Raw genomic sequence first — 12,434 nt, forward strand, 5'->3', positions numbered from 1 at the left:
CAGCACTTATTGCCCATCCCTAATTGCATTGAGAAGGTGGATTGTGACGTCTCTGCCTTGTGAGTGTTTAATTGGACAAGGTACAGAGAGTCCAGGCGAATGCCCTGGGGGCTTGGGTTCAAATCCCAACATGGCAGCTGCTGGAAACTCTTTCGAGTTACCAACAATCACAGAATGTAACTCTTTCGAGTACAATCACAGTTCTTGGTTTTCCGGGAGTGGGACATGAACCCACAACTCTCTGATTCAAAGGCGAGGATGCTATGAACTGAGCCACAGCTGACACCTCATGGCAGCTGCTGGAAGCTTTTAATCAACAGTCACAGATTGCAACTCTTTCGAGTACAATCACAGTTCTTGGTTTCCGGGAGTGGGACATGAACCCACAACCCTCTGATTCAAAGGCGAGGGTGCTATGAACTGAGCCACAGCTGACACCTCATGGCAGCTGCTGGAATGTGAATTCAATTAATAAAATCTGGAATTGAAAACAGGCCTCAGTAATGGTGACCATGACAACTATCACAGATTGTCGTAAAAGCCCATCTGCTCCCCTAATGTCCTTTAGTGAAGGAAATCTGCTATCCTTACCCGGCCTGGCCGATAAGTGATTCCAGGTCTACAACAATGTGACTGACACTTAACTGCCCTCTGAAATGGCCTCGGAAGCCGGGCTGTTTGGGGCGGCCTTGCCAGCGATACCCACATCTCATGAAAGGGTAAAGAACTAAAAACAACTTTTACTATCTCTCTAACCCCTGCTACACCGACCCTGGGAGTGTTTGATGGGACAGTGTAAAGGAAACTTTTGCCCTCCATATAGTGTCCTGCATGGGCCTCTGATGAAGCAGATCCCTGCTGTTTACAATTACCTGACATGTGATTGTGACAGACCAGAGTATGAGTGAAATCACCGAAGTTCTCCTCGCTTTGCAATCATTCTGGCTCTGGAGTTTGCCATAAAAAGGCAGAGGTAAAGGTGTATTAACACCGATGGGTCGCTGGGTGGCGTAGTGACTCTTTCACTGAAGGGCCTTGGGCTCTGAAGAAGAGTCATTAGGTCTCGAAACGTTAACTCTGTTTTTTTCCCCCACAGATGCTGTTCGGCCTGCTGAGTTTTTCCAGCATTTTCTGTTTTTAATTCACGTCCCAGACAGGACTGGTTAAAAACACCTGTCTGGGAAAGGAGAGGAAACAGTGTAATCGGGAAAATGGAGTGGTGTCGATGGGCCTGGGGGAAAGGAGTTCATCAAAGTCAGTTTGTTTCACACTCATGATTTATTAACAATTTCGGAGAACATTTTACAGAAAAGTTTATTTTAAAGTTAACTGAACTGAATATGACGACTGAGAGTCAGATTGAGAACAGAACACATTCCCTCTGAGCTGCCAACTGTATGTGCAGCTGTAATAGACACCAGAAAGAGAAAACCGGAGCTCAACATAAAAGGAAGGGAATAATTGTGAATGAGGAATGAGAAAAGCTACTTATTTACACATGGAATTCAAACTACTGGGGAATTATAAGCTACAATTACAACACAGCCATAATTATCTCGCACATTTCAAATAGAGAAACGGAAATACCATCCATGACTGTCTCAGTTACAAATTCGGAAACAGAAACTGAAGGTTTTTCATTTTCAGAGTCACCGAGAGGATATATTTTAAATTCGTAATACAGAGATCTCAATTAAGAGCTGAGGAAAATCTACGGTGTCCAAAATTCAACCGGACACTTGATCTGCAAAAGAGGATAAAACAATGAAGCAGATGTTTAGAATCTGGGACATTTATGTTAATGTTTTAGTCAATGACATATTGAGAGATTTTTCAAACCGCTTCTGTCAGTTTGAAGTCTGAGTGGATTGAATCTTCTCACCTTCGCCAGAGTGACGGCAGTGCTGCAGAAAATGCTCAGGAAGAACAAGATGATGAATGTAGAAGCGGTTGTCCAGATGTTGCCGTTATCATCCTCAGAGTCTTCAATCCAGGTGCGGTCTGTGGAATCTACCAGGGTATAGCTGAGGAAATATAATTAGATTGTTTATTAATCTAGGATATCTTTTTAAAAATATTCTCTTTACTCTTTCCTAAGTTACTAATGTATTCTCTAATTTAATGTTCAATGTATATCTTCTGTTAAGCTCGTGAATTTCAGCAACCTATCTCTGTAACTATCTCCACAGCTGTTCTTCCTTTACAATCCTCCTACAGTCCGAATCGGAAAATATGGGAAATTATCTCCAGTATCAGTTCATCTTCGAACAATTTCATACGATCTATTATTGGAGAATATTATGATGGATATCGAGAGAGATTCACTGAGTAACTTATTTGGAAACTGTGAACGTTGCTTTTTAAAAGCTCGGATGCGATTTCCCATCTTGTTTCTTTATTTGTGATGGAAATGTTTGGTGCATCATTAACTTAAATCAGTTTCTCAGTAAGAACATTGTTCCAGTGTGTTTTTCGGATCATTATGTAATAGGGACAATTGCCGGAGGTTACGTCGGTTAAACAAGTACATTTGAGTTATACCTTCTTCAATAGTCTGGCGTTTGTGTCATGCTTTAGCTTTTCTGTATGTGTGCATGAGTATATCGTGCCATGCATCACTCTTTGTTTCTGTGTCCATATGTGTGTGAGTATTGAGGTGTGTTCATTTGCCAATGAGTGCTGACTTGTGCATTTTTGTGTCTGCGTCTGCATGTATATTTTGTTTTTTTGCCAATGTGTATGTATAAGTGTGTTATTGTGTGTGTTTCTCTGCTCGGGGACTGAGGGTCCAGTGAGTTAATAGTTTTGCTCTGTCTGGTTGTCTAAGCAATTTCCCTTTCAGTTCTCTCTGCTGAGAAGGTGGAGAAGGTTAACCAATGACCTTCTTCGTCTTTCTGTTTAGGAAGTGGAGGTAAAATGGCTAAAAAAATTTCCTTTCAGTTTTCTCTGTTGGGGAAGTGGGGGTACAGTGGGTTAACAATTTCCCCTTCCCCTCTCTCTGTTGGGGAAGTGGGGGTACAGTGGGTTAACAATTTTCCTTCCCCCTCTCTCTGATGGGGGATTGTTGGGACATGTTTCTGTGTGACCCTCACTTCAGTTCCCAGTGGGTGTGGTGCAGCAGCTTAAAGCTGGCATCCATTTTAAAGGAATGGACAATAAGAGAAGCAGCAACACCGAGATCTAAATGTGCTGAGTTTGTTTGCCGGAAATGGGAAATTGTCAGATTTCTCCTCAGTGGGAGGAGAGTTGGTGATGTTATTTTGCAGAATCCCGTAAGGAATGAGCTTAACTCTGTCTCTAACCCAGGGTGTATCTGAGCTGGGAGCACTGGGTGTACAAAACTTGGTTCTGAGCCCTGGAAATATCCGATTTTAACTAAACAGCTCTAACATTAGCAAAAGTGGAAAACAACATTAATTAAGCGACTGTGCATTTAAATCACGATTGGAGAAAAGGACTTTATTTTTTTTTATTGAAGTTTGAAATGTAACTGAGAGATTCTCATTGACATGAATTAACGGTGTCCATCAGTGCAAGGGAAATGTTCACAAAACTCGGTTTACCGCTGGATTTATCAACTGTTCTGTTGATGATCTTCAAGGGGATCGCTTCATGTCCCACCACACAGGAGTAAGAAGCGCCGCTGGCCCACTCCTCCGCTGCAATGGATAACAGGCTGTACATGAAGAAGGAGCTATTGCCGTTCTCCGCCACCACCTCGGTGTTCTTGTAGTTCCCGGGATTCACCGGCTTGTCATTGACGGTCCACTTGACGAAGATCTCTCGGGGTGAGAAATCTCTCACTAAGCAGCTGAGGGAGACGAATCTCTGAGCGGAGACATCTTCTGCCGAAGGCAGGAGAACAGACACGGACGGTTCCTGCGGATTTTTAACTGCAGAAAATGTACAATAAATGTCAATAAACTGGATAATTTCGGAGACAATGAAACCACTGGTTAGGGTAAGGGAAGTGTTTTTGGGTTGAATATTAAAGGTTTACATTATCCGCTTCTAGGAAATATATCGCCGTTCCTTTACTGCCGCTGAGGCAAAATCCTGGAACTCCCTCCCTGACAACACTGTGCGTGTACCTACACCACAGGGACTGCAGCGGTTCAAGAAGGCAGCTCACCACCACCTTGTCAAGGGCAATTAGGGATGGGCAATAAACCCTGGCTCAGCCAGCGACGCACACATCCCATTAATTAATAAATAAAAATCTTTGGGATCTGTCCGGTTTTCCAGCTTGGAGCAGAGGTGGACACAATCCTTTTCCCTAAGAACTTATGGGGTTGGACTGGAAAGTTTCTCAAAGTTTACAGCACAGAAACAGGCCATTCGGCCCAACTGGTCTGTGTTGGTGTTTAAGCTCCACACCAGGCTCCTCCCACCTTTCTTCATCTAAACCCAATGGCACAGTCTTCAATTCATTGTTCATTCATCTACTTATCAATTTTCTCCTTGAAGTCTACAGGCCCAGAGCGTTTAGCTAGTGGAATTGCCAATCCGGGTAGACCATGAACACACTGAATAGTAAATATTGACCCTTACACTGGAAATAGACACAATGACTCACTTATTGCTTCAATCTCACCGCTCACCTGGTTCCTTGTGGATGGAACTTCTTAAAGGAGTCGGCAGATCCTGATTGCTCACCACGCAGTAGAACTCAGCCCCACTCAGCCAGGCTTGTGTCGAGATGTTTACGTTGCTGACCACGCTGCCGGGATCCTCTCCCGGTTGGACAGCAATCTCTGATTTCAAAGGCTTCTTTTCTTGGGTCCAGGACACGAGTACTGGTGATGAGCATCAGAAACCATGCAGGTTAAGGTCACCGTCGCTTCCAGCAAGACCTGTTCTATTGGCGGTGGCAGTAGAGTAATTGTGGCATCTCTGCTGTTGGAACATTCTGTGAGACAGAAATGAATATCAACCAAAGTTTCACCTTCAGAAGTAGGACAGCAGCATTCAGCCTTCACTCTCCAAAGGAGAATAAACGACCTTCGACATATCAACCTCTAACTATCGTCTGTAATCGTCTTTACACAATGCAAAACCAGCTTGGTCTGTGTAAATTGCTCTCATAATTTCAGTCGTTCAGCGCCGGAAACATTCTAGTGAATCTGCGTTGCCCCAGTCCCAAGACAAATATACCATTCCTGGGCCCTGGAATGCAGTACTGAACGCCGTTTTATGAATCGGGTGGATGCAATTTCCAGCCCTTTATTCCGAAGCTATTACCAGTTACTGTAATGGGTTTGTATCTCTTACCAGACCCGGTGGTGTTTTGACTTTGGGTGACCCCTTGATGAGTGACCTGATAGGTATAGACCGCGCCGGTGAACGGAGACTTCAGAACGGAGACCCCAGCGGAGAATTTCAGCCGACTGGTCGCCGAGAAGTTCCCTTCATTTCAAAGGCGGGAGAGGTGACAATTCCTGAATTCATGGGTTGTCCATTCTTCAGCCACTTCACGGTGATTGGATTTGGACGGAAATCGATGATTGAACAGACGACGGTATCTTCCCGGCAACTCACCGTGAGGAGAACAGTTGGATGGTGAATGTCAGGACCTTCAAAAAACACAGGTTAAACATTTCTTGCAGAAGAAATTGATAACAGATACAATGAGTTCGTATATTTTATCAGGCTTTTTCCGTTAATGGACACTAACTTGGATTTTCCAGGGATCAGAACTATGCAGAGCACTATAAGTGCGTTATAACCAAGGCCCTATACAGGTTAGTCACAGCCTTTCTTTTCGCACAGGTTCCCCAACACTTACATGGCATTCCAATGCTCTTGTCTGAGCCGCTGTATTGAACCTCACAGTTGATATTGCCGCATCCCCCCTCTGACTCAGTGATGGTTAACTGGCTGCTCAGGGTGTAGGTTCCCTTCTGGTTTCTCACTGACGGGTAAGTATTAAATCCAGTGGTGATCGGCTGCCCATCTTTCTTCCAGGTCAGGCTGGTGATTTCTGGGGAGTAGTCCATCGCCAAACAGCCGTAGGTGACGAAGCCGTCGGTGTTGTGTTGCTGACAGGAGGAGACCAGGCTGTAGAGAGTGGGTGAAGTCGGTGTCGCTGGGGAAGCATGGTCGATTGAACAAGTTAGACTCCGTGATTTGTGATCATTAAGTAACCAAACAACTCAAAATTTGACTATAACTATAAACATATCCAAATATATTCCAACTAAAACCCACACCCACATTTGTTCATTTATTATTTCCATAATTTGGTGACCCTCACCTGTCGGTTCTCTCTTTAAAAACCCACACCTCTTTTTCCGCCTCTATCCCATTACTAAAATAGAACATTTTGATGTTATCTGAATGACGTACCTTTCACTGGATTAAAATGGAAGAGCAGAGGATTTTCTCCATTATTTCGCCACCATTTATTTCTCAAACAACGGCACTTGGTGATCGAGAAGTTGTCTCGTCATTGATATCATTGCAGTTTGGAAATTGGCTCTGTTCAAATTGACTGATGCCCCCTCCCCTCTCCACGTCCCCCAAAACAAAGAATAGCAACGGCCATTCGAAAGTACCTTTGTAATGGTACCTTTATAATGACCAGTGAACTCCAAATTGAATACCATTTACAGTAATTACGACATTTTCCAATCGTATGTACATATGAACATGCGGATTAGTAGCAGAAGTAGGCCATTCGGCCTCTCGAGCCTCCTCCACCATACACTACGATCATGGCTGATCTGATTGTGACGTTAACTCCACATTCCCACCTACTCTCGGCTAACCTTTGACTCCCTTGTCAATGAAGAATCTCTCTACCTCTGCCTTGAAATATTAATGACTCCTCCTCCATCGCTCTCTGGGGAAGAGAGTTCCAAAATTTCACGACCCTTTGAGAGAAAAATAAAATCTCCTCATTTCCGTCTGAAATGGGAGACCTCTTATTTTTAAGTTGTGTTCCCTATCGTTAGTCTCTCCCACAAGGGGAAACGTCCTTTCAGCATCCACCCTGCGAATTCCCCTCAGGATCTTGTATGTTTCAATAAAATAAGCTCTCATTCTTCTAAACTCCAATGGATACAGGCCCAGCCTATCCAAACTTCCCTCATGAGATAACTGACAACACCTCCCAGTATCATTTGAACGAACATTCTCTGAACAGCCTCTAATGCTTTTATATCCTTTCTTAAAAAAGACCAAATCTGTACACAGTAATTCAGACAAGGTCTCATCAACGATCTATTAAACTGCAGCAAAACATCCTTGCTTTTATATTCTATTCCCCTTGTAATAAATGACAAGATTCCCTTTGCCTTCCTCATCACTTGCTGTTCCTGCATTGTAACATTTTGCGATTCATGCACGAAGGGATCCATATATCTCTGTACCTCAGGGTTCTGCAATCTCTCTCCCTTTCAATAATATGCTGCTTTTGTATTCTTCCTGCCAAAGTGGACAAGTTTATATTTTCCCACATCATATGGCATCTTCATTTTTTTGCCCACTCACTTAACCAATCTATATCCCTTTGTGGACCCTTTATCCCCTCTTCACCACTTACTTTCCTATCTATATTTGTGTCATCAGCAAATTTAGCAAATTCATTCAGTCCTTTCGTTAAGTCATTGATATAAATTGTAAATAGTTGAGGCTACAGCATTGATCCCTGTGGCACTCCACTTGTCACATCTTGCCAACCTAAAATAAACAATTTATCTCAACTTTCTGTTTCCTGTTAGCTAACCAAACTTCTACCCATGCTGAAATGTTACCGCCGACACCATTGTTTTGTGTAGTAACCTTTGATGTGTCACTTTGTCAAATGCCTTCTGGCAGCTCAAGTACAGCACATCCACAGTTTCTCCTTTATTCATGTTCCTTGTTGCTTCCTCGAAAGGCCTCAAATAAATCAGCCAAACATGATTTCCCTTTCACAAAACCATGATGGATCCACATAATTGTATTTGGATTTTCTAAGTGACTCGTGATAGACTCTAAAAAATAGATTCCAGCATTTTCACTCTTTCAGCACTAAAAGTGGGAGACAGACACGTTGTAATTGGAGGGTCAGCGAACACCCGCTGGAGAAAGGCGCAGGGAGCCGGGGGAAGCGCACAGAGACATTGTCTCCCTTCAATCCCAGGCACTTAGCACCTTTCCCCGGGAATGGAAAGGATTTCAGGAGGAGAGACAATGAGGGAGAGAGAGAGAGAGAGGGGCCCAGGGCGCCTGGGGCCTCGGCTCGTTGCTGCTTTCGCCCAGCTCTGCCCGCTATAGCCCGGTTCTCTGCGCTTCCCCTTGGTCTTTCTGCCCTTCCCCCACCACCTCTCTGCCCTTTACTCCCAGCCTCCCTGCCCCTTCCCCTTCCCCTTCCCGCCTCTCAGCCCTTTCCCCCTCCCGCCTCTCTGCCATTTCTTCCCCCACTTCTCTGCCCTCACCCTCCCCTCCCCCCAGCTCTCTGCCCGGCTCTCTGTGCTTCCGCCCGACTCTCTGCCTTTCCCTCCTCACCTCTCTGACCATTCCCCCCCGCCACTCTGCCCTTTACCATCCCACCACTCTGCCCTTTACCATCCCACCTCTCTGCCCTTTGCCCCCTCCCCTCTGCCCATTCCCCCCTCCCCTCTGCCCTTTCCCCCATGCCTCTCTGCCCTGTGCCCCCGCTTCTCTGCCCTTTCCCGCTCGTCTCTCTGCCCTTTCTCCCCCAGCTCTCTGCACTTAATCCAAGGTTCGCTGCACTTTCGCCCGACTCTCTGACCTTTGCCCCGGCTCGCTGACCTTTACATCACCTCTTCGCCCTTCCCCCTACACCTCTTTGCCTGTCCCACCCCGCGCTTCTCTTCCCTTTCCCCACCTCCTTTCTGGCCTTTCCCCCCTCCCCTCTGCCTATTCCCCCCTCCCCTCTGCCCTTCCGCCCCCCGCCTCTCTGCCCTTTCCCCCACCCGCCTCTCTGCCCTTTCCCCCTCCCGCCTCTCTGCCCTTCCGCCCCCCCGGCTCTCTGCCCTTTCCCCCACCCGCCTCTCTGCCCTTTCCCCCTCCCGCCTCTCTGCCCTTTCCCCCCTCCCACCTCTCTGCCCTTTCCCCCTCCCGTCTCTCTGCCCTTTCCCCCTCCCGCCTCTCTGCCCTTTCCCCCTCCCGCCTCTCTGCCCTTTCCTCCTCCCGCCTCTCTGCCCTTTCTCCCTCCCGCCCCTCTGCCCTTTCCTCCCCGCCTCTCTGCCCTTTCCCCCTCCCGCTTCTCTGCCCTTTCCTCCTCGCGCCTCTCTGCCCTTACCCCCTCCCTCCTCTCTGCCCTTTCCCCGCCGCCTCACTGTCCTTTCTCCCCCAGCTCTCTTCATTTACTCCAGGTCTCTGCGCTTTCGCCTGGGTCTCTGACCTTATCCCCGGTTTACTGACCTTTCCATCACCTCACTGCCCTTCATCCCCTGCCTGTCTACCCTGTCGCCCTCCCACCTCTATTCCCTTTCTCCTCCAGGTCTCTGCACTTACTCCCAGGCTCTATGCGCTTTCGCCCGGCTCTCTGACCTTTCCCCCATCTCTCTGACCTTTCCGTCGCCTCTCTGCCCTTCCCCCACACCGCGCTTCTCTGTCCTGTCGTCCTTCCGCCTCTCTGCCATTTCCCCATCCCGCCTCTCTCTGTCCTACCCCCTCCCTCCTCATTCCCCTATCCCCCTCCTGCCTCTCTGCCCTGCCCCCTCCGCCTCTCTACCTTTTCCCCCTCTCCCTCTCTGCCCTTGCCCCCTCACCCCTCTCCGCCCTTTACCCTCCCGCCTCTCCGCCCTTTAACCCTCCCGCCTTTCCTCCCCTTTAACCCTCCCGCCTCTCTGCCCTTTACCCTCCCGCCTCTCCGCCCTTTAACCCTCCCGCCTTTCCTCCCCTTTAACCCTCCAGCCTCTCCGCCCTTTCCCCCTCCCGCCTCTCTCCCCTTTCTCCCCCAGCTCTCTGCACTTAACCCCACGGGTCTCTGCCTGTTCACCGGCTCGCTGACCTTCGCCTCATCTCTATGCACTTTCCGCTGGATCGCTGCCCCTTTCCCCGACTCTATTCCCTTCCCCCCGTCTCCCTGCCCTTTCTCCCAGGCTCTTTGCGCTTTAGCCCCGCCTCTCTGCCCTTTCCACCGACGCTCGTCACTCCCTTGGGCCTTGCTCCACTTTCCGGAGCTGCTAGGCCTCAGGCTTCGCTTCCAGGTCTCACTTCCCACAGTTCCCGCCCTCCCACACACCGATTTAGGAAAAGTGATCGAGTGAGTGAGCGTGTGCATGATTGACAAAGTGAGGGTGGCTGAGTGACAGACTGAGGGTGGGTGGCTGAGTGAATGAGGGTGCATGGGTGAGTGAAGGAGTGAGTGAGGATGGGTGCTGAGTGAGCGTGGGCGGGTGTCTGAATGTGGGTGAGTGAGAATGGATGAGTGAGTGAGGGTGGGTGATTGAATGAGGGGAGATGAGTGGGTGAGTGAGGGTTGGTGGGTATGTGAGTGACGGTGAGTGGGTGTGTGAGGCTGGGGAGGATGAGCTATTGATTGTGAGTGCAGGTAGGTGAGTAAGGATGGGTGGATGAGTGAGTTTGAGTGAGGATGAGTGAGGGTGGGTGAATGAGTATGAATGAGGCTGGGTGAGTGAGTGTGGGTGAGTGAGGGTGGGTGAGTGAGGGTGAGTGGGGGAAGGTGAGGGTGGGTGAGTGAGTAATTGATGGTGAGTGAATGTGAGTGAGTGGGGGTGAGTGAGTGAGAGTGAGTGAGTGTGAGTGAGTAATTGATGGTGAATGAATGAGGGTGAGTGAAGGTGGGTGAGTGATGGTGCGTGAGTGATGGGTGAGTGAGCGAGGGTGGGTGAGGGAGGGAGTGAGGGCGAGTGAGTGAGTGAGTGAGGGCGAGTGAGTGAGTGAGTGATGGTGAGTCAGAGTGAGTGATTGTGGGCAGTGAGGGTGCCCAGGTGCTGCAGGCTCATCAAGGCGATGTTTCTCCGGATGATTTTCAGCTCCGGCTCAGCTTTCCATTGCCTGTTGTCCACAGCTGAGCTGGGGGCACCTCCATTCGTCTCCAACACCTCCACCTCCTCCTCTTCCTCTCCATCGATCCTGTCCCGATTCTCCATATTGATCAGCTTTCAGTAACACCGGCTGTGTAAAGTCAGGCAGCAGTGTAGATCGCTGGCCAGCTGCTTTAATGCCGATGCCTTTCTTTGAGAAACCCGTGTCAGTGCGCGAATAGGCAAATTGAGGGGGCTGGAGGGGACGGTTACAGCAAAAGCAGGATGGGCCGTGCAGGCACCTTGCACTAAGTGTGCATCAGTATTGTGGATCCAGGCGGCTGTGGTCTCTGTCACATCCCTCCATTTTCCTTGTTTCTTTGTGTTTGGTTCAACACTTGGAAATTCTCCACATATATAGTGATGTCACCTGTGTAATTTCATTTTACACAAAAATACATCAGAAATGGAACAATGAACATGCATGCAGCTTAACGGATTTTCATTTTCAGCTTAACGGAATACAGGGGAAGATCAAACAGAAAAAGAAAGCGTACGATAGGCACAAAGAACTAAGCACTGCAGGTAGCCTAGACAAATATAGGAAGTGCAGGGACGAAGTAAAAGAGGAAAAAAGGAAATCAAATATAGGGCATGTGAAAAGATTAGCAAGTAAAGTTAAAGATAACCCAAAGATGGTTTACCAATACATTAATGCTAAAAGGTTAGTTAAGGGAAAAGTGGGACCTATCAGAGATGAAGATGGAAACTTGTGTGTCGATGCAGAGGCTGTGGGAAGGGTTTTGAATGAATATTTTGTCTCCGTGTTTACAAAGGAAAGGGAAGATGTAGATATAGTAGTCCAGGAGGAACACTGCTAGGTATTGGATGGGATATTCATAAAGAGAGAGGAAGTACTCGAAGGGTTGAAATCCTTGAAAGTTGATAAGTCACCAGAGCCAGATGAATTGTTTCCGAGGCTGCTGAAGGAAGTCAGGGAAGAGATGACAGATGCTCTGAGGATGATTTTCCAATCTTCACTAGATACAGGGGAGGTACTGGAGGACTGGAGAAATGTAAACGTAGTTCCATTGTTTAAAAAAGGATCAAAGGAAGTGCCAAACAATTATAGGCCAGTTAGTCTCACATCGGTGATGAGCAAATTAGTAGAATCAATCCTGAGAGGTAGGATTAACTGTCATGTGGAAAGGCATGGACCAGTCAGGAATGGTCAGTATGGATTTGTTAAAGGAAGGTCTTGCCTCACAAATTTGATTGAATTCTTTGAGGAAGTGATAAGAAGGGTTGATGAAGGTAGTGCAGTGGATGTTGTGTAAATGGATTTTAGCAAGGCATTTGACAAGGTCCCACATGGCAGATTGGTCAGGAAAGTAAAAGCCCATGGGATTCAGGGTAATGTGGCAAACTGGATAAAAGGTTGCAAAAACAAAAACAGAATTACCTGGAAAAACTCAGCAGGTCTGGCAGCAT

The 12,434-nt window shown here is 47.6% G+C and overlaps 2 long non-coding RNA genes and 1 gene segment (V, D, J or C); 1 reads left to right on the forward strand and 2 right to left on the reverse strand.

The window, feature by feature from the left end:
• Positions 1–12,434, forward strand: part of LOC144697371 (uncharacterized) — a 423,816-nt gene that overhangs the window by 80,208 nt on the left and 331,174 nt on the right. The window lies entirely within an intron of this gene.
• On the reverse strand, positions 1,533–4,401 carry LOC144697864 (Ig heavy chain C region, membrane-bound form-like). The segment is given in 4 exon segments: positions 1,533–1,744; positions 1,883–2,010; positions 3,564–3,893; positions 4,392–4,401. Coding segments are annotated over 4 exon segments (501 nt in total).
• LOC144697607 (uncharacterized) lies at positions 4,602–5,345 on the reverse strand. The gene is made up of 2 exons (XR_013580404.1): positions 5,272–5,345; positions 4,602–4,909 (listed from the first exon to the last, which is right to left on the reverse strand). It is a non-coding gene; the product is annotated as an uncharacterized LOC144697607 (long non-coding RNA).

The sequence above is a fragment of the Cetorhinus maximus genome, chromosome 23 (genome assembly GCF_964194155.1).
Source record: "Cetorhinus maximus chromosome 23, sCetMax3.hap1.1, whole genome shotgun sequence".
Classification (NCBI taxonomy): Eukaryota; Metazoa; Chordata; class Chondrichthyes; order Lamniformes; family Cetorhinidae; genus Cetorhinus; species Cetorhinus maximus.